This window comes from Hypanus sabinus, chromosome 29 (assembly GCF_030144855.1).
Source record: "Hypanus sabinus isolate sHypSab1 chromosome 29, sHypSab1.hap1, whole genome shotgun sequence".
Taxonomy (NCBI): Eukaryota; Metazoa; Chordata; class Chondrichthyes; order Myliobatiformes; family Dasyatidae; genus Hypanus; species Hypanus sabinus.
Window position 1 is genome coordinate 19,790,435 of NC_082734.1, and position 23,261 is coordinate 19,813,695.

General features: G+C 47.2%; 1 protein-coding gene across 2 annotated transcripts in view; it reads right to left on the bottom strand.

Annotated features, from left to right (window-relative positions):
* Positions 1-10,144: 10,144 nt before the first annotated feature.
* LOC132383097 (uncharacterized) overlaps positions 10,145-23,261 on the bottom strand; it is a 28,987-nt gene continuing 15,870 nt past the window's right edge. Inside the window, exons 3-6 of one of the 2 annotated variants that reach the window (XM_059953883.1) lie at positions 15,671-15,907; positions 14,204-14,320; positions 13,980-14,044; positions 10,145-11,257 (exon numbers count right to left, since the gene is read on the bottom strand). In XM_059953883.1, the coding sequence (XP_059809866.1) occupies positions 10,772-11,257; positions 13,980-14,044; positions 14,204-14,320; positions 15,671-15,907 (905 nt within the window). In that variant the 3' untranslated portion in view covers positions 10,145-10,771. Of the gene's footprint in view, positions 11,286-13,979; positions 14,045-14,203; positions 14,321-15,670; positions 15,908-23,261 lie in introns of both variants that reach the window. The other variant, XM_059953884.1, reaches the window with a different exon arrangement.

Below are 23,261 nucleotides of genomic sequence, written 5' to 3' on the forward strand. Positions count from 1 at the left end.
GTACCCTATCTATACTCATCATAATTTTATATACCCTATTTTCACTAAGGAGAATAGATCTAGCCTCTCTAGTCTTTCCTCATTACTGGAACATTTCAACCCAGGCAACATCCCGGTGAATCTCCTCTGCACCCTCTTCAGTGCTAACACATCCTTTCTATCACATGGTGACCAGAACTGAAGCCCCAGTACTCCTGCTGAGGATCTGACCAGTGTTTTATAAAGTCCTGCCTCTGTATTCAATGCCCTATCTAACGAAGGCCAATTTCCCATACTATTCCTAACTATGTTGTCTACCTGCATTGCACTTACAAGGATCTACTGCAACCCCTCTGTTCTTCAATACACCCCTAGACCCTGCTATTCATGGTGTGTGTCCTAGCCTCACGAGTGTGGCCAAAATTCTTCTCATTATATTTGTCTGGATTAAACTTCATCTGCCATTTCTCAGCCCATTTCAACATGTCCATAACTCTCTGAAGCTTAAGACTACCCTCCACATTGTTAACAATTCCACCAGTCCTCATAACCCTCAAAGTTACTGATCTTGCTTCCTACATCCCCGTCATTAAACTTAATGTGTCCCAGCACTGATCCCTGTAGTACAGCGTCAGTCACAGGCATCCAGTCCCAAAGACAACCCTCTACCTCCATCTTCAGGATTCAGTTTTGGATCTAGTTTGTCATCGTGCCCTGGAACAACATGAGGCCCTGACTTTTGAACCAGTCTCCATGCGGGACTTTGTCAAAGACTTTACTGAAATCCACGTAAATCACATCTACCGTCCTTCCTTCATCGATACATTTTACCTCTTCACAGAATTGAATCAAATTGGTCAAACAAGATTAGACCTTGACAAAATGATGTAGGTGATTTCTAATTAGTTCCTGGCTCTCCAAGTGATCATTAACCCCTCTCCCAGAATGTTTTTCCACTATGTTCCCTGTTAAGTTCACTGGCCCACAGGTACCAAGTTTTTCCTTCTGTCCTTCTTGAAAAGTGGGGACCACCATTTTCCATCCTTCAGTCATTTGCTACCTTGCAAAGACTTAACAACCTCAGCCAAATCCCCAGCAATCTCCGCCCTTGTCCCCTGCAACAGCCTGAAATAAATTCCATTTAGAACTGGGATTTATCCACCTTTAAGACCACTAAGGCATTAGAGATCTCCTCTTTATTTACGGAGACATGCACCAGACTTTCACCAACCCCTTCAAGTGAGTTCTCCAACTGCACAGTCCATTTTCTATCTGAATGCTGATGGAAAATATTCATTTGGAACTTCACCTGCTCCTTCTGGCTCTAAATACGTATTGTCCTAATTATCTCTAATGAGTTATTTTCTCCTGGTTATTGTTTTGCCTCTATTATACGTATAAAATAGCCTTCATATTTATCTTAATCCTGTCAGACAGTGATTTCTCATAGTCCATCTTGAGCTTTACAATTTCCTTTTTACAATGCTCCCTGAACTTTTTCTATTCTTGACCGGTCTCCCACTTCATTAGGTCCCTATGCAACACACACAAAAAATGCTGGAGGAACTCAGCAGGTCAGGCAGCATCTGTGAAGGGCCTCAGCCCAAAAGGTTGAACATTTATTCCTCTCCATAGATGCTGTCTGACTTGCTGAGTTCCCCCAGCACTCTGTGTGCTTCTCAAGATTTCCAGCATCTGCAGAATCTTTTGTGCTTATTGGTTCCTATAGTTGTCATGTGTTTCCATTTTTCTCTTTATCCAACCCTCAATATCCCTCAACATCCTGAGTTTTCCAGAGCCTTGGTTTTTACCTTTGCAGGAAGCTGTTGGTTCAGAACTCTGGCTATTTCTCCCTCAAGTGCTTCTCACTGTACAAACCTTGAATTACCTGGACGTAGATGCTGCCGATCTGTATTTGCCAGATCCTTTTCTATATTAATAAAGATGGCCTTCCCTTCAATTTAAGACTTTAATACTGATACACCCCTATCCTTTTGTACAGCCATTTTAAAATATATAGTGTTATGGTTACTATCTCTATATTGACCCCCTGCTGACATTCCTTCTGCCTGACCAGCAACATTCCCCACAATAAGGTCCAGTATGTCTCCTTCCCTCATTGGTCTATCTACACTGAAGATAACCATCTGGATCAGAATGCTCTCCTGGACACACCCCGAACTTCCTCTCCCCCTGAGCCTTTCACACTTAGGCAATCCCACTTAGTATTTGGAGTAACATGCACAAAGTACCGGAGGAGCCCTGCAGGTCAGGAAGCATCTATGGAACGGAATAAAGAGTCGACTTCACAAGGCAAGGCTCTTCGTCTGGAGGGTGTGTACCTCTGGACTTCCAGCATTTATTTATTGATTGAGATACCGTGCAGAGTAGGCCCTTCCAACCCTTTGGGCCATGTTGCCTAGCAACCCCTGAGTTAACCCTAGCCAATTCACGGGACAATATACAAGGACCAATGATGTCTTTGGACTGTGGGAGGAAACCGGAACACCACCCAGAAACCCATTGCAGAATCTCTTGTTTTTAATATTTGTAAAATGAAATCCCACAACATTCCTAATCCCCAAACTCCCACATTTTAGATTAGATTAGATTCAACTTTATTGTCATTGTGCCGAGTACAGATACAAAGCCAACGAAATGCAGTTAGCATCTAACAAGAAATGCAAAGAATAGTGTTACTTACAAAATAACTGTGAATAAAAAGTAAGTGCTACAGCACACAAATATAAAAGTACTGAGACAGTACAATATGGGTGCAATACTGTTTAGCGCTGTGATGTGAGGTTCAGCAGGGTCACAGTCTCAGAGAAGAAGCTCTTCCTGTGCCTGCTGGTGTGGGAGTGGAGGCTCCTGTAGCGCCTACCTGATGGGAAGTGAGTAAAAAGTCCATGGTTAGGGTGAGATGCATCATTGATAATGCTTTTCAACCTGCCCAGGCAGCGTTTATGGTAGATGTTCTGAATGGTGGACAATTAGGTGCCGGTAATCTGCTGGGCAGTTTTCACCACACGCTGGAGTGCTTTGCGGTCCAATACGGGACAATTGCCATACCACACTGAGTTGCAGTTGGTGAGTACGCTCTCAATGGTACAGCGGTACAATGGTATATTTCTAAAAAGCTTCTTGGATACAGTGGCTTGTTGTGTCATGAATGCAAACAGCCATCTGACAATCGAAGACCTACAGGTAAGATGCAGCTTTCTCTCTTTCTCTCCCTTTCACTGTTCTCAAAGTTTCACAGAGACATGTTTCTCTCTATGTATGATGTGATGCCACTCTTTTGGTCCTGTGGAACTGTGCAGCACAAATAGTCTTTTACTATGCACTGGCTGGTATAGGGGGGTGGAGGTCGCCACTGCACAGGATCAAAATAAGCTGCCCCATCAAGGCACAAGTGTCGTAGTATCCAGGACACCTTCGAGGAGTGGTGCCTCAAAAAGGCAGCGTCCATTATTGAGGACCCCAATCACCCAGGTCATGTTCCCTTCTCATTGCCACTATCAGAAAGGAGGTGCAGAACCCCGAAGGCACACACTCAGCGATCCAAGAACAGCTTCTTCCTCTCTGTCATCTGATTTCTGAATGGATACTGAACCCATGCACACTGCTTCATTACTTTTTCTGTGTCTATTTTGCACACTTATTTAATGTAACTATTTAATATATATATATACTTATTATAATTCATGTTTTTCTATTATGTATTACAATGTATTGCTGCTGTAAGGTTAACAAAGTTCACGAGATATGCCAATGATATTAAACCTGATTCTGATCTTGCTCTGCCCAGCGAGGTTAATTTAGGCACAGGTAACACTGCTCTCAAGGCCAGGATCGAGCTGACAGTCAATGCTCACTTCTCCCTTTTGCTTTAGTTCCTAAGGGCATCAGCCGAGGTGTCTCCAGAATCTAGTTTACATAAAGATGTCTGTATGAGGGGAATTGTGGAGGTCTTCACCTTAAAACACAAATGTGGCCAACGCCAGTATTTCTGCATTATGCGTTTCTATGACTTCAGGCTGGCAAAATAAATACAGAATAAACTGGCTTCAGGTCATGCTGGCTGACATCCTTATCTCTAAGTCAACTATCCAAGCTCACAACACAGTTATGCTTTTAGTCGAAAGTGGGAGGCAGTTTGAGTGTGCCAACACCCATTAGATAATTAGATTGCTGGTAGGTGGCAGCTGGAATGCTGGTACCATAAGACCGTCAAGCATTGGAGCAAAATTAGGTTATTTAGCCCACCAAGTCTGCTTCCCATTCCATCATGGCTGATTCATTATCCCTCTGAACTCTATTCTCCTATCTTCTCTTCATAAGCTTTGATGCCCTTGCTAATCAAGAACCTGCCAATCTGTGCTTCAGATATACCCAGTGACTTGACTTCCACAGCTGTCCATGGCAATTAATTCCACAGATTCACCTCCCACTGGTTACAGAAATTCCTCTTGAACTATGTTCTAGATGGATGTCCCTTTATTCTGAGGCTGTGCCCTCAGTCCTCGACTCCCCCGCTATAGGAAACATCCTCTCCACATCCACTCCACCTAGGTCTTTTAATATTCAATTCCCCCGTCATTCTTCTAAACTCCAGTGAGTACAGGCCCAGAGCCATCAAATGTTCCTTGTGCATTAACCCTTTCATTTCCAGAATCATTCTCAGGTACAATACTTGCTCAAGACCCTCTCCGATGCCAGCACGTCCTTTCTCAGATAAGGGGCCCAAAATTGCTCACAATACTCCGTGCGGGTCTGATCAATGTCTTACAAGCATCACATCCTTGCTTTTATAGTCTAGTCCTCTCAAAAGGTCTTCCTCACCACCAACTCAACCTGCAAGTTAGCCTTTACAAGTCCCTTTACACCCCTGATCTTTGAATTTTCCCCGATTAGAAAATGGTCTATGCCTTTATTCCTTCTAGCAAAGAGCATGACCATACACTTCTCTATGCTATTACCATCTGACACTTCTTTGCCCATTCTCCCAATCTGTCTAAGTCCTTCTGCAGACAACTTGTTTCCTCAACATTACCCACCTCTTCACCTATTGTTGCAAACTTGGCCATTAATTCCATGATCCAAATCATCGGCATATAATGTAAAAAAGTGGTCTCAATACCCAACCCCTGTGGGATACCACTAGTCGCTGGCATCCAACCAGAATATTTATTCCCACTCTTTGCTTTCAACCAGTCAGCCAATCTTCTATCCACCTTGCACCTTGTCAAAGTCCTGCAAATCCAAGTAAACATCCATTGGCTCTCTTTTGTCTCTCCTGCCTGTTATTTCCCCAGAGAATTCCACAGATCTGTCAAGCAACATTCCCCTTAAGGAAAAAAAAACAAGCTGACTTTGGCCTATTTTATCATGTGCCTCCAAGTACCTTAAAACCTCATCCTTTACAATGGATTCTGACATCTTCCCAACCACTGAGAACAGGGCAACTGGCCTATAATTTCCTTTCTTCTGCTTCCCTCCTTTCTCCAAGAGTGGGGTGACATTTGCAATTTGCCAGTCCTCCAGAACCATTCCGTAATCTAATGATTCTTGAAAGATTGCTACCAATGCCTCCGCAATCTCTTCAGCTACCTCTTTCAGAACCCCGGGATGTAGTCCATCTGGTCCAGTTAACTTATCTATCTTCAGACCCTTCAGTTTCCCAAGTACTTTTTCCTTGGTAATAGCAACTACGCTAACTCTTGCCCCCTGAAACTCTTGAATTTCTGACACACTAATTTCTTCCACAGTGAAGACTGACACAAAATACTTATTAGGTTTGCCTGCTGTTTCTTTGTTTCCTCCTTACTACCTTTCCAGCATCATTTCCCAGTGATCTGATCTGACTCTTTTAATCTGAAAATATTTTTGGTATTCTCTTTTATATAATTGGCTAATCTACCTATATATTTTCATCTTGTCTCTCCTTATGGCTTTTTAGTTGCCTTCTGTTGATTTTTAAAAGCTTCCCAATCTTCTAACTTCCCACTAATTGCTATATTATATGGCCTTTGTCCACCTGGTGGCGCATTAACATCAGCGCCGGACTCCAGAGCGAAGGTTCCCGAGTTTGAATCCAGTCGGGCTGCTCCTGGACACGGTTTCCATCCGTGCCGGGTTAAGTGTCGAGCTCACAACTTGGCATTGTAAAAAAAAACACTGCACTGTGAGAAGGACGTGGGGAACAACTCACAGAATCTTTCCTCCAAGACAACCACTTGAAAAAATAATTGGCCGTCGAGGCTCTGGCAGAGTATGGCACACACACACACAAAAATGCCCTTTCTTTTGCTTTTATGCTGTCTTTGACTTCCTATGTCAGCCACAGTATCCCTTTAGAATGCTTAAGAATACTTAATCTTTGAGATGTATCTATCCTGCGCCTTAAAAACTCCAGCCATTGCTTTTCTGCTGTTATTCCTGATGGCACCCCTTCCAATCAACTTTGGCCACCTCCACTCTTATGCCTCTGTAATTCCTTTTACTCCACTATAGTACTGACACCTCTAACTTTATCTTCCCCCTCTCAAACTGCAGAGTAAGTTCTATCACATTATGAACACTGTCTCCGAAAGGTTCCTTTACCTTAAGCTCCCTGATCAAATCTGGTTCATTACACAACATCCAATCCACGATTGCATTTCCCCTAGTAGATTCAACCACAAGCTGCTCTGAAAAGGCATCTTGTTGGCATTCTCCAAATTTCCTCTCTAGGGATCCAGCAGCAACCTGAATTTCCCAATCTACCTGCATATTGAAGTCCCCCACAACTATCGTAACATTGTTCTTTTGATATCCTTTTCTATCTCCCATTGTAATTTAACTCTCACTTCCTGGCTACTATTCAGAGGCCTGTATATAACTCCCATAGGTTCTTTTAATCTTTGCAGTTTCTTAATTCTTCTCACAAGAATCCTACATCTTCTGATCTCAAGTCTCCTTTTCCTAAGGATTTAACTACCTTTTTTAACCACCCTACCCCCTCTGTCTATCTGCCTGTCCTTTCGGTACAATGTGTTTCTTTGGATGTTAAGTTCCCAGCTATGATCTTCTTTCAGCTATGACTCAGAAACGCCCACAACTTCAAACCTGCCACTCTCTGACTGCACTACAAGATCATCTGCCTTCTTCCATATATTGTGTGCATTCAAATATAACACCTTCAGTCCTGTATTAATCGTCCTTTTTTGATATTTTCCCCTAATGTTACACTCTATCTCATTACACTAACTGCAATTTTACCCTTATCATTTCCCTGCCCCTCCTCACAGTCTCACTACACAATGCATTGACTTGTATACCAACTGGCCTCATTCTCAGTCCTATCATTCCAGCTCCCATCCCCTGCCAAACTAGTGCTATCCCTCCCCAACAGGTCTAGCAAACCGGCTCGCAAAGATATTGGTCCTCCTCAGGTTCATATGTAACCCATCCATTTTGTACAGGTCATAACTTCACTAGAAGAGCCCTCAGTGATCCAGAAGTCTAAAACACTGCACCTTGCACAACTTCTCAGCCACTCGTTCATCTGTACTATCATCCTACTCCTGCTCGGACTAGTCCATGGCACTGGGAGTAATCCAGAGATTACCACCTTGGTGGTCCTACCACTCAGCCTCTTCCATATCTCCTTATACTCACTGCACAGGACCTCTCCACCCTTTCTACCTATGACATCGGTGCCAATGTGCACCATGACCTCTGGCTGCTCACCCTCCTTCTTGAGAACCCTCTGCAGCCACTCAGAGACATCCCAGACCCCAGCACCTTGGAGGCAACGTGCCATCCTGGTCTACTTCCATTCCCCCTGACTGTCGAGTCTCCTATCACTATTGCTCTGCCTGACATTACCCTTCCCTTCTGAACCTGAGAGCCCGCCGCAGTGCCATGGCCCTGGGAGGTCTTCCCAACCACCCCCCAGCAGTATCCAAAGGGTTATTCTTGTTGCTGAAGGGAATGGCCTCAGGGGAAACCTGGACTGACTGCTTACTCCCCTTACTCCTGGTGGTCACCCATCTACTCTCCGAAGCCGGCACTCTGAATGCGGCCGCCTCAGTAAATGTCTCATCTATGAGGTTTTCAGTCTCCCAGATAGTCCTGAGGGCATCCATCACCAGCCTCAATGCAGGTACACATGGGTTTATTAAAAATTAGGTCATTGAAGAAAATATTATGAACTGCGACATACTTTTAGCTTAAAATCACTGGTCCAGGAATTCTATCTCACGCCACAAGGCGGCTTGCACACTTTGGAGTGTTTGTCCTGAATCCTCCGTGCATCTAAATGCTCGCTGAGCCCAGTGGTTTATTTTGTGAGCATGGGAGGAGGAGACATGATGAAGATGCAGGCTGTCTAGGTGATGATCAGATGAAGTAGGGGTCAGGTGGGAAGGTGGTGCTGTGGGCTGGTAGAGTGATCCAGAAAATGCACTCGAGGAACGTCATTGGAAGAGAATGGATACCTTACACTCTGGAGTGACCCAGGTAAAGTTGGGATTGATGCACTTAGAGTTGGCAGAAATCCAGTGAGTCAAAGACCTCAGTTCCGTAATTCTTAAAAAATGTATTTACTTACTGAGATTCAGTGAGAAGTAGGCCCTCCCAGCCCTTCGAGTCACACTGCCCAATTTAACCCTTGCCTAAATCACGGGACAATTTGCAATGATCAAGTAATCAACTAACCAGTACGTCTTCAGACTGCGGGAGGAAACCCGAGTACCTGGAAGAAACCCACACGGTCACATGGAGAGCAGGAAGCAGCGGGAATTGAACCCAGATCGCTGGTGCAGTAAAGCGCTGTGCTAACCACTCCACTACCGTGTGGTAGGAATCGAACCCAGGTCACTGGTACTGTAAAACGCTGTGCTGCAGTATTTTACATATTATATAGGAATTCTACCTGGAGCATTTTGCTCTAAATAATCTGATTTTACAGTTAACCTTTCCCCAGCAATCTGTACCATTGGAATCTCATTCCTTCATTCTGCATTTAACGCTACTCTTATTTCCCAATAAGTCTGAATGGCATTGAACACTATCTTCATTTACGGTATTTGCACCATTTCGCCACATGGTTACTACACCGTGCTGATTAACATTCAGTGCATACCTGATTCAATTTGTACTTGGAGGTAGAATGTGACATTCCTTCCGAGACTCGGACAACTTATTTTCTCTGCCATGAGCATGACGTAAAAGTTTGGGAATGTCTGGTACGTCTGAGCTCCTAACTCACAGGACATTGTCCATAAACACAAACCAAGTGCATTTTTCAAGGGAAAACTTGATCCACATTTTCCATGCAATATTTCTCTTAGCTCGTTTTGATTTTCAGAATAATCTGGTGTTTGTGTCTGGGGGAAATTCAACTGTTTAAAGTAATTTTGAGGACCACGGGCCGCACTTTCTGATTACACTTCGGCCACCAGAGTGAACGTGACTGGATAACTTACATGTCAATCAACTTGGTGACGTCAGTGACTAGGTCACCAAGAGCTTGTGCATATAATTTATATATAACTATCTTCCACTCACTGCATTTTTCGCTAGAAACGACCCAGCCTTTATGAGGAGATGTTGCTGTAGGTTGTTTCCCCCGCTCAAGTTCCTGAACATCACTATCTCTGAGGAGCTAACTTGGTCCCAACATATCAATGCAGCTATAAAGAAGGTAAGACATTATTTCATTAGGAGTTTGAAGAGATTTGGTTTATCCCTAAATCACTCAAAAACTCCTACCGATGTACCGTGGAGAGCGTTCTGACCGGCTGCAACACCATCTGGTATGGGAGGGGCCACTGTACAGGATCGAAGTAAGCCGCAGAAACTTGTAAAATTAGTCAGCTCCATCACGCGTACCAGCCTCCGCTGTGTCCAAGACATGTTCAAAGAGCGGTACCTCTGAAAAGTCATGTCCCTCATTAAGGCCCCCATGCCCTCTTCTCATTGTTACCCATCAGGAAGGAGGTACAGGGGCCTGAAGGCTCACACTCAGCAATTCAGGAACACCTCTGCCATCCAACTTCTAAATGGACATTGAACCCATGAACACTACCTCACGACTCTTTCTTAAAATTTTTATTTCTGTTTTTGCTACTTATCTTAAATTAGCTATTTAATATACATTTATATAAAATCACTGCACGATTAGTTTTTTTTCTATATTTTCAGATATTGCATTGTAATGCTGCCACATAGTTAACAAATTTCACGACCATGTGCTGGTGCTACCTAACCTGATTCTGATTAGTTAGTAATCAGTTTAATGTCTGAATTACCCAAATTTGCTGTACAACTGCATATTTAATGTGAATAATAATCCTCACTTCGTCTTTGACTCATTGGTCGATGCAGTGTTTGCATTAAGTATGCTGTAACTTAGAAGCAATTACATTCATTGTCCTGACAACAAAGTCCTTGTGGACTACTGTTAACAGATACATTAGCAAATTTAACCTTAGAGAGTCTTCATGATCTTACTTTGGAGACAATGGTCTCCACCCCCTCGCACCTTGAAGAATGCTTCTCTGCGTTGGAGGCACATCATAAGGAAATTGTTGTGCATCACAGAACAGTGGTAACCCAGAACTGGGGAAATCCTGCCACGTTACCTGCTCAATGCAGCGACGCAGATCAAACACCAGGAATATCAGTTTTTAAGTGCTGATATCATTCTAATTTTAAGGAAATTACATCACCAAAGAATCTTCACAAAAGTGCTGAAGGAAGCTTATAGAGTACTGAACCACATATCTGATGTAGACGGTTAAAATCATCTTTTCTTTGTCTTTTTTTCCATTGCTACCAAGTTTAGGGTGGAATAATGCACCTGACTTTCCTGTGGCAATTGCTGCGTCCACTGAGACTCCTCCTGTGAGGCTTCTTGTGGCTTTGGTGGCAAACTGAGTGAGTCAGGCAGCACCTTCTTTCTGGGTGACTGCTGATCTGTCTGTTGACACTGTCCCTGTGGCGTCCACCGCTCTTGTGCCAACTGCTGGACGTGAGGCAACCTCTGGGCCCGTGACAAGCGCTGTTCCTGCGGCAACCGTTGGGCCCGCGGCAACCGTTGGCCCCGCGGTAGTGGCTGGTCCTGTGGGAACCGCTGCTCCTGCGGCGACTTTTGGCCCCGTGGGAACTGTTGTTCATTTGTCATCTGCTGGTCTCGTGGCAACCGTTGGTCCCTTAGCAACCACTGGTCCCTTGGCAACCGCTGGTCCCTTAGCAACCACTGGTCCCTTGGCAGCCGCTGGTCCTGTGGCTTTTGAAGATTGGGAGGATGTAGAAGACTGCGTTAACAAAAATAAATCTCAAAGGTGGAAATACATACATTGTAGAAAAAAATGAGAAGTTTCTCACATCCACAGGACTTCCTATAAAGTACCTTTGAAGTACAGCGGATACTCCATTTTTTTGTTACTTAGAAATAGGGCTTGGAGGAGACCTTCCAGCCCTTCGAGCAATGTCGCTTCAGCAACTCCTGACAAACCCTATTAACCCTGACCTAATCACAGGACAATTTACAATGACCAATTAATCTACCCGGTACGTCTTTAGGCTGTGGGAGGGAACTGGGAAAACCCACGCATTCCAAGGGGAGGACATACAGCGACCAAACAGAACGGCGCTGGGATTGAACTCTGGAATGTTTTAAGCTGCAATAGTGTTGTTCTTAACTGCTACACCACCATGGCGCCCAATGCGGGAGCAGGGTAGGGGGTGGCTGACTTGTACCCGGCTGTCTCCCACTGACAGTGGACTCCAGAGACCCCTTTGCTCCCAAAGGGTAGACTGGGGCTAAGCTAAATATCTCATCCATTCAATTCCGAATCTCAGCGTCAGTGGTGGGGTGGAGGTACGTCTCTACCAAAGAAGGTGTAAGGCGCTCCTTCCCTCCGCTAGCTTGTCACCCTTGGGCAAGGTGTAGCACCTGCTTAGACCCCCATAGGAGCAGGTTGTATGAGCAGCTGGTGCATATCACAAATTCTGGTTATGCGATTACTGACAACCTCTGAAGGGTATTGATAATCCTGGGGTCACCCGTCTTGTAACGACACTGCCCCGGAAAAGGCAATGGCAAACCACTTCGGTAGAAAAATTTGCCAAGAACAATCATGATTCCGGCCTCGGCAGTCCCCTGTGTCTCTGTAATTCATAGCTCATCGCTGATCTTTGAAATGAGGAAAAACTCATCAGGTCCCCCTTCCTTGGTGACAGCATAACCTTCACAGACGTCATTACTTCTAACGAGGAACAGTCAAGGTCAGCCACGATTAAACCAAACTCAAAGAATCTTGAGTGTGGTGATGTGATAGCCCTCCCCTCCCTGACTGTGATAGACCCTCCCTCACCGCCCTGACTGTGATAGACCCCCCACTCTGACAGTGATAGCCCTCCCCTCCCTGACTGTGATAGCCCACCCCTCCCTGACTGTGATAGACCCTCCCTCACCGCCCTGACTGTGATAGACCCCCCACTCTGACAGTGATAGCCCTCCCCTCCCTGACTGTGATAGCCCACCCCTCCCTGACTGTGATAGACCCTCCCTCACCGCCCTGACTGTGATAGACCCCCCACTCTGACAGTGATAGCCCACCCCTCCCTGACTGTGATAGACCCTCCGCCTCCCTGACTGTGATAGACCCTCCTCACCGCCCTGACTGTGATAGACCCTCCCTCACCGCCCTGACTGTGATAGACCCTCCTCACCGCCCTGACTGTGATAGACCTTCCTCACCGCCCTGACTGTGATAGACCCTCCCTCACCGCCCTAACTGTGATAGACCCCCCACTCTGTGATAGCCCACCCCTCCCTGACTGTGATAGACCCTCCGCCTCCCTGACTGTGATAGACCCTCCTCACCGCCCTGACTGTGATAGACCCTCCCCCACCGCCCTGACTGTGATAGACCCCCCACTCTGACAGTGATAGCCCACCCCCTCCCCCACCACCCTGATTATAATAGCACCTCCACTCCGACAGTGATAGCCCACCCCTCCCTGACTGATAGACCCTCCCTCACCCTGACTGTGATAGACCCTCCTCCACCACCCTGACTGTGATAAAACCCCCCCACTCTGACAGTGATAGCCCACCCCTCCCTGACTGTGATAGACCCTCCGCCTCCCTGACTGTGATAGACCCCCCACCCTGTCTGTGCTAGTGACCTTGACCGTGACTGTGGTAACAACCTTGGCCCTGACCATGATAACCCCCAGCCATGATATCAACCTAGGACACACCTGTGGTGGCGACTCTGTCAGTGGATGTCTTGACCCTTACTGTGAAAACGGTCTTAACCCTGACTGTGATGATACCACCACCCCCCCATCCTGGACTGTGATAGTCCTCCCACCCTGACCACATCTGTGGCCGTGACCTTGACCCTGACAGTGACCTGGCAAGGCAGCCAGTGCTGACCCTGGCTCTGTCCCCGGTGAACAACCTGTACAAAAGTTGGGATGGAGCTTGAATTGTTCATCTTTGTTCATATGGGCTCATCCATTCCTCTTCCAACGTGGCCCGCAGCCTTGCATGGTCCACATTGGTACAGAAAGCCGTCGTGACATTGGCGGGAACAATCTGAGTGGTCGGAAGGCTCCTCCAAAGGGTTATGTCAACCGCTAAGGCTGCAGCTGAGATGAGTCCAGCCGGTTATTTAACCAGTGAGGCTTCAACGAGTCCAGTGGGGAGCTTGGCCATGCCGAGAGGGGCAGTCACTCACCTGGGACTGCTTGTGAAGGGTATCAGCACTGACAATGTGGAGTAGTGCAAGCGTGATTCCGTGTGGGAAGTGCCTGGCCGCTTTTCCAGAGCCTCACAGCCCTCACTCCAATCCCGTGGCGTTAATATCGGCGCCACGGGACTGGACATGGCCACTGGCTTCATCCCATCATGCACTGCTTCTTGCCCTGGCAACTCAGCTTTACAAAGAGGGAGCAGGTTAGTGGAGGCAAAGCGAGGGAACCGTAGGCTTCCTTACCCTGGGGCCAGCTTCAGTCAATCTTGACGTTTCAGTCAGGCTGTTAACTGACGGATGTTTCAAAGCTGTGAAAACACCAATAGGTTCAACCAGTGAGTTTATTTCGGATGCGCGCAATTGCACAATTAGAGAAATTACTGTGGCAGAGAAGTCACAACTGACGGTCAGGTATCCTGTGCCTTTACGAGAGTACCGTGGACCCCACCAGGTGAGCACTAGCTTACCTTTACCACTGAAGCAGTTGAAGTAGATCAGTACACAGAACAGGATTGTTATTAATAGACCGATGACTCCGCATAGATTCCAGCTCAGCATGTTCAGGCCCCAGGGAATATCTGTGCCTTCAAAGTGAGAAATATAATTAGCAGTCAGGCAGAGTGTCACACGGGTCAAGTAAAGAGAAAGGCAGTGCCCTCGATTGGTGTGAAATGCAATGGCATTTTCCTTTATTACAGAAGTCGTGTCCGTTTATGAAAGACCAGCCAGTCTGAGGTACACATACACCACTGGGACCTTGGTGAGTGGCTGCAGCTAACCAAAACCACTTTTGAAGCTTGGCTCTGTCAGAATGGGGGGCAGTGACGATCCCGCCAAAACCAACAGCTCATCACCGCCAACCAGAGGCTCGTTCGCGCCATTCACGCTTTACACTTCGGTCAAGTCCCTGTCCTACCTGCCCGCACCATCGCTCTCCACCACCCGACAAAGTAATGATATAACCAGCTTTAAAATTGAACAAGTGTCCAATAATCAATAAGACAAATTATTCCACAGAGAAACACCAACAACTGAGCACTGAGGACATCACTTTGACTGGTGATGAAATGTTTGCAAGCTAATTGCCAAGTTCAGTTGAACACCAGAACATCCCAAGCTACCAATGTTCACCACCATCCCTGAATAATAACCATAACAGAATCATGAAAGACTGCACCAGCCTGAGTGTCTGACCCTTTTGATAGCCCTTTACCTCTTCCAACCTCACCGTCCAGCTTTTCACTTCATCTCCTCTCTCCCAGCCACCCACCCACCCACATTCTCCTTCATCTATCACCTGCCAGTTGTACTCCTTCCCCTTCTCACACTTTACTCTGGCTTCTTCCCCCTTCTTTTCCAGTCCTGAGGAAGGGTCTCAGCCTGAAAAGTCAGCTGTGTAATCTCCTCCACAGATGCTGCCTGACCTGCTGAGTTCCTCCAGCGTTTCTGTGCTCTGGATTTCCAGCACTGCAGAGCCTCTTGTGTTCCTGCCTGTGTTACCATAAAGGTGGTGCAAATTGCAACTATCCTGTTGCATTCAGGGAAATGCTCCAGGTTTTTGACTCTGCGACCTTTTGGTACAGGCAGCCCACAAGACATGACAGGGTTCAGTTCCTAAAACCTGTCCGTCTGTCAGAAATGAGCAGGAACAATGGTAACGGGAGAGCAAGAAGGCACAGAAAGTGTGGCCACTGACCCAGCAAGTGAGTCTGCTCAGCTCCACTCAGCCTCTGATTGTTGTGACTCATGGAGGGAAATGTCCCTGTTCCTGCCAGCAGATGCCTGTAGCCCCACAGCAGCCAACAAATCCCTCTACATCCATCTCACCAGGCTTTCATGCTCTCGTTCGTATGCATAAGTAACCCAGGAAAGTTCGGATTCTAGCTTTGGCTATGTCCTAGCCCCTTTCACCCCGAACACTAATCACCACTTACCTCCCGACGTGATATTTGCATCCTTGGTTTCACATTGGCATGATCGTGTCATTCCTTGACCATCCTCCAGGCTGACTTTGCACTGGATGCTAAAGTTCCTCATTCGGCCTTGGATGTTCATAGTCCCTTGGATGCTCAATGGCACATCCCACAGAATCTGCACGTCATTTCCTGTGAATCCAGTAATGAGGCAATCGGATCCTGCTTTTCCCCTTTCACTTGCATTTTTGGAAACTCCTGAAATATAAACGTAATGATGCTGTGGGTATTTCATTTAGCAGCTCTGTAAGGGCAGTCTCTTCTGCTTTCAGCTTGTCTGGGTTATCGGTGGAGATAAGGGATGATGAGGAACATGTGTTGTCCAGTCAGGATGGTGGAACTTGGGGGGGGGAGGTTTTTCTGGTGAGGGACACTAAGGTTGGGCTTGGGGCTTTTGGGTTTCAGCTTGTCTGGGTTATCGGTGGAGATAAGGTCAGGATGGTGGAACTGGGGGGGAGGGTTTTCTGGTGAGGGACACTAAGGTTGGGCTTGGGGCTTTTGGGTTTCAGCTTGTCTGGGTTATCGGTGGAGATAAGGTCAGGATGGTGGAACTGGGGGGGAGGGTTTTCTGGTGAGGGACACTAAGGTTGGGCTTGGGGCTTTTGGGTTTCAGCTTGTCTGGGTTATCGGTGGAGATAAGGTCAGGATGGTGGAACTGGGGGGGAGGGTTTTCTGGTGAGGGACACTAAGGTTGGGCTTGGGGCTTTGGCTCGGCAGGAGATGACACTGAACAGAACTGGTCATAGGATTCGACATGGTGCGGGACCATGATTCGATGAAGCCAGGGGCCGAGATCGATTCAAGATCGGTGAATATGCTGAAACGTTAAGCTCCAACTTGTGTGCATTTAACTGTTCAATTACAATGGGCCCTTTTCTTTTTGTTTTTCTTTACAAACCCTTCAGCTACGATTCATAAATAGAATTCCTGCAACCGTATGCAGTCAGTTATTTCGTGGCACTAGTTTGTACCAGGGTAGCAAATTACACGGCATCCACACAAACCAGGGTTTGGGGGGTGGGAGAGTGGCCTCAATCTCACGAATTTGGCCAGACCGGAGAGTTTCTACCCTGGACTTACGCAGCCAAGGAATCAGGGGGTCTCATTAATAACAAAAGTGAATATACAAGTTTTGCCAAACTTGACATTGTAACCGTTTTGTGGTAAGATTAAGTTCTTACACAGAGCAGGGCAGCACAGGAACAAGCCCTGGCCCACAAGTTCTGTACTGAACACAAGGTCAAATTCAACGAGTAATTCAGCCTGTACTTGATCCATATCCCTAAAATTCACATGTCTAACAGCCACTTAAAAACCACCCTCTTATCTGTTTTCTCTGCTCCTGGCAGCCCATTTCAGGCAGCCAACACTCCCTGTGCAAAAGTTCCGCCCTGAATATCTCATTCAAGTTCCCCTTCCCAACTTTAATGCACGCTCCTGGAAGCTGACATTTCGATCTTGAGTGGGTAAAAGATTCTGACTGTCTGCCCTCATTAATCTCACAATCCTCACGTCTCCCCTGAACCTTCAACACTTCAGAGAAAACAGTAGTTCAGTTAACTACGCAGAATCTTTATTTTATAGTTAACTACTGAAGAAACCTTTCTAAAATTGATCCAACAGCCGATGTGATTAAGAATTGGAGAACTCAAGCTGCAACAGAGCAATGAGGAATGAAGGCTGATGATCATGCTGAGAAATAGATGAGAGACAGGTAAATGCTCCTGTGGTGAACTACATATACCTGTCTGGACACCCCCCACCGCTGACTGCCCCTGTGGCTCCTCCCACAGACCCCGTGTGGTGAACTATATATACCTGTCTGGACACCCCCCCCCCCCACCGCTGACTGCTCCTGTGGCTCCTCCCACGGACCCCGTGTGGTGAACTACATATACCTGTCTGGACACCCCCCACCGCTGACTGCTCCTGTGGCTCCTCCCACAGACCCCGTGTGGTGAACTACATATACCTGTCTGGACACGCCCCCTGCTGACTGCTCCTGTGGCTCCTCCCACAGACCCCGTGTGGTGAACTACATATACCTGTCTGGACACGCCTCCTGCTGACTGCCCCTGTGGCTCCTCCCACAGACCCCGTGTGGTGAACTACATATACCTGTCTGGACACACCCCCCCCTCCCCGCTGACTGCTCCTGTGGCTCCTCCCACAGACTCCGTGTGGTGAACTACATATACCTGTCTGGACACGCTCCCTGCTGACTGCCCCTGTGGCTCCTCCCACAGACCCCGTGTGGTGAACTACATATACCTGTCTGGACACACCCCCCCCTCCCCGCTGACTGCTCCTGTGGCTCCTCCCACAGACTCCGTGTGGTGAACTACATATACCTGTCTGGACACGCCCCCCCCTCCCCGCTGACTGCCCCTGTGGCTCCTCCCACAGACCCCGTGTGGTGAACTACATATACCTGTCTGGACACGCCCCCCCCCTCCCCGCTGACTGCTCCTGTGGCTCCTCCCACAGACTCCGTGTGGTGAACTACATATACCTGTCTGGACACGCCCCACCGCTGACTGCTCCTGTGGCTCCTCCCACAGACCCCGTGTGGTGAACTACATATACCTGTCTGGACACGCCCCCTGCTGACTGCCCCTGTGGCTCCTCCCACAGACCCCGTGTGGTGAACTACATATACCTGTCTGGACACGCCCCCCCCTCCCCGCTGACTGCTCCTGTGGCTCCTCCCACAGACTCCGGTATAAAGGTGATTGGAGCCTGAGCCCTGGTCTCAGTCTCCAGGATGTAGTATGGTGGTCAATTGCTGCTTGTTCTTTCTTCCAGCCAATAAAAGCCTATATCTCGCCTCACGTCTCGGAGAGTTATTGATGGTGCATCAGCTCCGCAGCTTATTTTCGATCCTATGTAATAACCCACCCCATACCAGTATGATCGGTTTTTGATTTCTACACCATTGGTGATCAGAATTAAATTCTTGCAAGGTTGGAACTGCATTCAAGAAAGTGTTGCCGGGACTTGAGAAACTGAGTTACAGGGAAAGGTTGAATAGGCTAGGACTTTATTCCCTGGAGCGTAGAAGAATGAGGGGAGATTTGATAGAGGTATATAAGATTATGATGGGTATCGATAGAGTGAATGCAAGCAGGCTTTTTCCACTGAGGTCAGGGGAGAAAAAAACCAGAGGACATGGGTTAAGGGTGAAGGGGGAAAAGATTAAAGGGAACATTAGGGGGGGCTTCTTCACACAGAGAGTGGTGGGAGTGTGGAATGAGCTGCCAGATGAAGTGGTGAATGCAGGCTCACTTTTAACATTTAAGAAAAACTTGGACAGGTACATGGACGAGCGGGGTATGGAGGGATATGGTCCAGGTGCAGGTTAGTGGGACTAGGCAGAAAAATGGTTCGGCACAGCCGAGAAGGGCCAAAGGGCCTGCTTCTGTGCTGGAATGTTCTATGGTTCTATGGTACAGGGTTTTAACAAGAGGAGGGCAGGCGGACTTAAGGTCAATGTTCAGTTTACTGCTATTTGCACAAGTACAATGCAGCAGCAGCTCATTGCCTTCACATCTTAGTTACTCTTCAGTCCATCTGCATTTGCGAAGTGATTCAGCCCAAAATGTCAACTGTTCGTTTGCCTCCACAGATGCTGCCTGTCCTGCTGATTTCCTCTAGCATTTTGTGTGTGTTGCTTGCTCTGATGTCAAAATTTTATGCCAGTACTTCAGAGCAAATGCTACATACAGGAACCACGAACGAGAGAAAGTCTGCAGATGCTGGAAATCCAAAGCAACACACACAAAATGCTGGAGGAACTCAGCAGGTCAGACAGCTTCTCTGGAAAAGAGTAAACAGTCGATGTTTTGGGATCAGGACTGGGGAGAAAAGAGATGAGAAGTCAGAGTGAGAAGGTAGGGGAGGGGAGGAGGAAGTACAATGTGGTAGGTGGTAGATGAAGCCAGGAGAGGGGGAGGGACGAAGTAAAGAGCTGTGAAGTTGATTGCTGAAGAAGATAAAGGACTAGGGAAGGGGAATCTGACAGGAGAGGACAGACGCCCAGGGAAGAAAGGGAAGGGGGAGGAGCTCCAGAGGGAGGTGATGGGCAGGTAAGGAGATAAGGTGAGAGAAGGAAACGGCAATGAGCAGAGGTGAAGGAGAAGGTGGAGTGGCATTAACGGAAGTTTGAGAAATCAACGTTCATGCCATCAGGTTGGAGGCTACCCAGACAGAATATTAGGTGTTGCTCCTTCACCCTGAGTGGCAGCAGAGGAGGCAGTGGACTGACATGTCAGAATGGGAATAGGACGTGGAATTGAATTGGGAGGTCACCGGAAGATCCTGCTCTTTCTGGCAGATGAAACGGTCTCCCAATCTGCGTCGGGTCTCACCGATATACAGGAGGTCACACCAGGAGCACTGGATACAGTAGATGACCCCAACAGACTCACAGGTGAAGCATCCATACAGGAGCCAGTAAACTTCCTGAAAATAACCAATGAACTTCTGATCAGTGATCGGAGGCTGAGGTCGCTAGGCAGATACTGTCATGACTCCTTTCAGCCTTGTACCTGTATTTGTACATTGTCATCTTACCTGGAGCCGTTAAGCCCTTGTGTTGTCTCTGTAAGTTTGTCAAGTTTATTTTAACTGGCACGGGTTTTCAGCCTGCAGCGATTCTCTAAAGCGGACTCACAATTAGTGTTCATCGCAGGGTCTTTGTCCGTGTGAGTGTTTGGAGAATGATTCAACTAGCGGAGTTCTGATGGAATTCTTGTTTCTGGCTCAACGCAGGAGCTTGTTGTTCCTCCACAGATGGGTTCAGTTGTCTGTCAGCACACACCATGACAGAAAGACCCACCATCTAAATGGACCCAGCTGAAGTTCAACAGTGGCTTGGACATCGGTCAGCTGGAGATGAGGGTTCCTTCCGTCCTCAGTGCTTGTCCCGAGAATACCTTCCAAATTTCTCAAATGCACATTCCAAACTTCTCCAGTCTATCTTCAAGGTTGTCAAGGTTTCCTGTGTCTCCCATGGCCCGCCCCCCAGCTTTCTGAGAACTATTCCACATTCCTGAGGATTTCAGATTTCGGAGGACTATTCCATGTTTCTGAGTTTGATTCTGTGCTTCCGAGTTACATGCAATGCTTCCAAGTTGTATGCCATGTTCCTGAGCTTTCCAGCCCTGTGCCAAGAGCATCAGATCTGTCTGTCTCCAATTTACCAGCCCTGTCTCAAGTTCCCCGGGACTCCCTGGGCTGTCAGGTGCCGATCTTAAAGAGGGAGACACTGCCATGAGCCCTGCCCACCTTGCACCTGTATTTGTTAACTGTCGTCTTACCTAGAGTCGTTAAGCCCTTGTGCTTTCTGTTTAATTTTGTCAAGTTTATATTGACTGGCACGGGTTTTCAGCCTACTGCTGTTGTTTAAAGTGGACTCTCAGTTAGCGCTCATCGCAGGGTCCTTGTGTGTGTGCTTGGAGAATGGTTCGGCTCACGGGGTCACCCGATGAAGCCACCAAAGTTCAGCTGGAATTCCGATGAATAAACTCCTGCTTGTGGCTCTACCTAGGAGCCTGTCATCCCTCTGCACCCGGGTTCGGTCGCCTCTCAGCGCACACCCTTGTGGTGTGAAGTGAGTGGGGAGAAAGAGGTCATAGCAGAGAGGAAATGATGCAAATCTACCTACACAACAGTTCACAGAATTAAAATACAGTTTGCCCTGTCCTAGTTTAATGGTGTTGTGTCAATCCCTTCAGGCTAATTCATTATGTCAAACAGAACAGGAAATAGTGTTTCTTAGATTCTTATCTCGGTTATTCAAAACAACCACAAAAGATTTCAGTCTCTGGAGGTGTGCAAATGATAATTGATTAGATTAATCAGTTCAGGGTGTGCAATGGGAATTCAGTACATGGAGGTCGGGGGAGGAAATGTAATAGATAATGAGATCTCATGGGATAAAGTTAAACTTATTGAAAAGGAAGTCAAAGTTAATGGGATTGTAGTTGCACTGAATAAAAATCTGATGTTTCAAAGGTTATTTTATTATCAAAGCATAGGTCTATGTCGTACAACTCTGAATTATGTCTTCTCCAGATAGCCACAGAACAAGAAAGTCGATCAGAGACATCAAACCCCCACCCCATCCTGATCATCAGCCCCTCAAAAGCCCCCTTCCCTGCACAAGACGGAACAGGAACGTCGACCCCCCCAAAAAAAACAACCCCTCCCCTGCACAAAAAATTAACAGACCATCAACTCCCAAACCCCCTCCTCTTGCACAGTGAAATGGAAAAGGAATGGGCGATTTAAGAGAAGCACAAAATATAAAAACCTTGTCTGAAAGAGTCCACTGTCCATAAAGGCAGAACCACGATACCATCCTCCGATATCGGCGACATTCATCGAAAGAGAAGAGAGGGACACCGCATGAGGCAGAGAGGCCGACCCGCCTGCCTCAGTAAGCCACACAGCGACAGTCTATTCACATGACCCTTGCTCCAGCAGTAATGGACAGCACTGAAACTTCCAGTCGCCTTCTGTAGTCACCTCGATGTCTGGGTTTTTTGACAAAGCACAAGGAGGAGGTGATGTTAAGACCCTGCCCATCAAAACTGCTGGCTGGACCTGCTGTGTGCTTTGCCACCTTGATTTGCAGCACCTGCAGGATTGTATTAATCACTTCTGAGGTACTCTGTTGTTTTTACAGCCACGGAAAAGCTTTCACAGTGCAGACACTGTTTACTGCAGGAAATGTACCAGCTGTGTGCACCAGTGCATTGAGTTACGGGCACTTTGAAAAGCTTGCTTGTGGCAGCACCAGAGGCAAGTGGTTTCAGACGAGGTACAGAACATAGCCTCCAGGAGGACCATAACCTTGTTGCGGTTTGGAGGCTCGCGTGCCTCAGTGACCCAGAGAGCCATGTTGGCGGGAGTCGGGTTGGCTCATCAGGTCAAGGGGTAGGGGCCAGGCTGAGTGGACCACCAGCCCTCCAGGTTCAGGGGTTCAGCTCAGAGCTAACAATCTTGGCTGGTCAAACAAAAGTATTACTGAAATAGTAATGAAAAATCCTTCTACATCTGAGTGTGATGGTATTCATGAGTCTCCACCTGGGACTTGCCACGGCTGACAGTATTGAAAACCGAGAGGAAACTACCGACATGACGAAGGAATCCCTGAACACCGCCTGAGATGGAGGACCTCCTTTACTGCCTGAAATGCCAGCGGGGTAACAGACAGTAAGCAGGTACAGAGCATAAGCTACACAAGACAGTGAAGAAAATGTCTGAGCAAAACAAGAGGTTGGTGCAAAACGAAAACATAATCAACGACTGGTCCATTGTAGGGGAAGAGGTGGCCAGTGTAGCACGGCTGAGGTAGGGTTAAGGTTGTGCAGGTCAGTTTGAGAACTGGATGGTGAAAGGACAGTCGCTGCTCCTGAACCTGCTGGTGTGGGACTTAGGATTCTGTACCTCTTGCCGATGATTTATGTTTTCTTCTGAGATGCTATAGAGCCATAGAATACTTCAGCATAGAAACAGGCCCTTCGGCCCATTTAATCCATGCCGACCT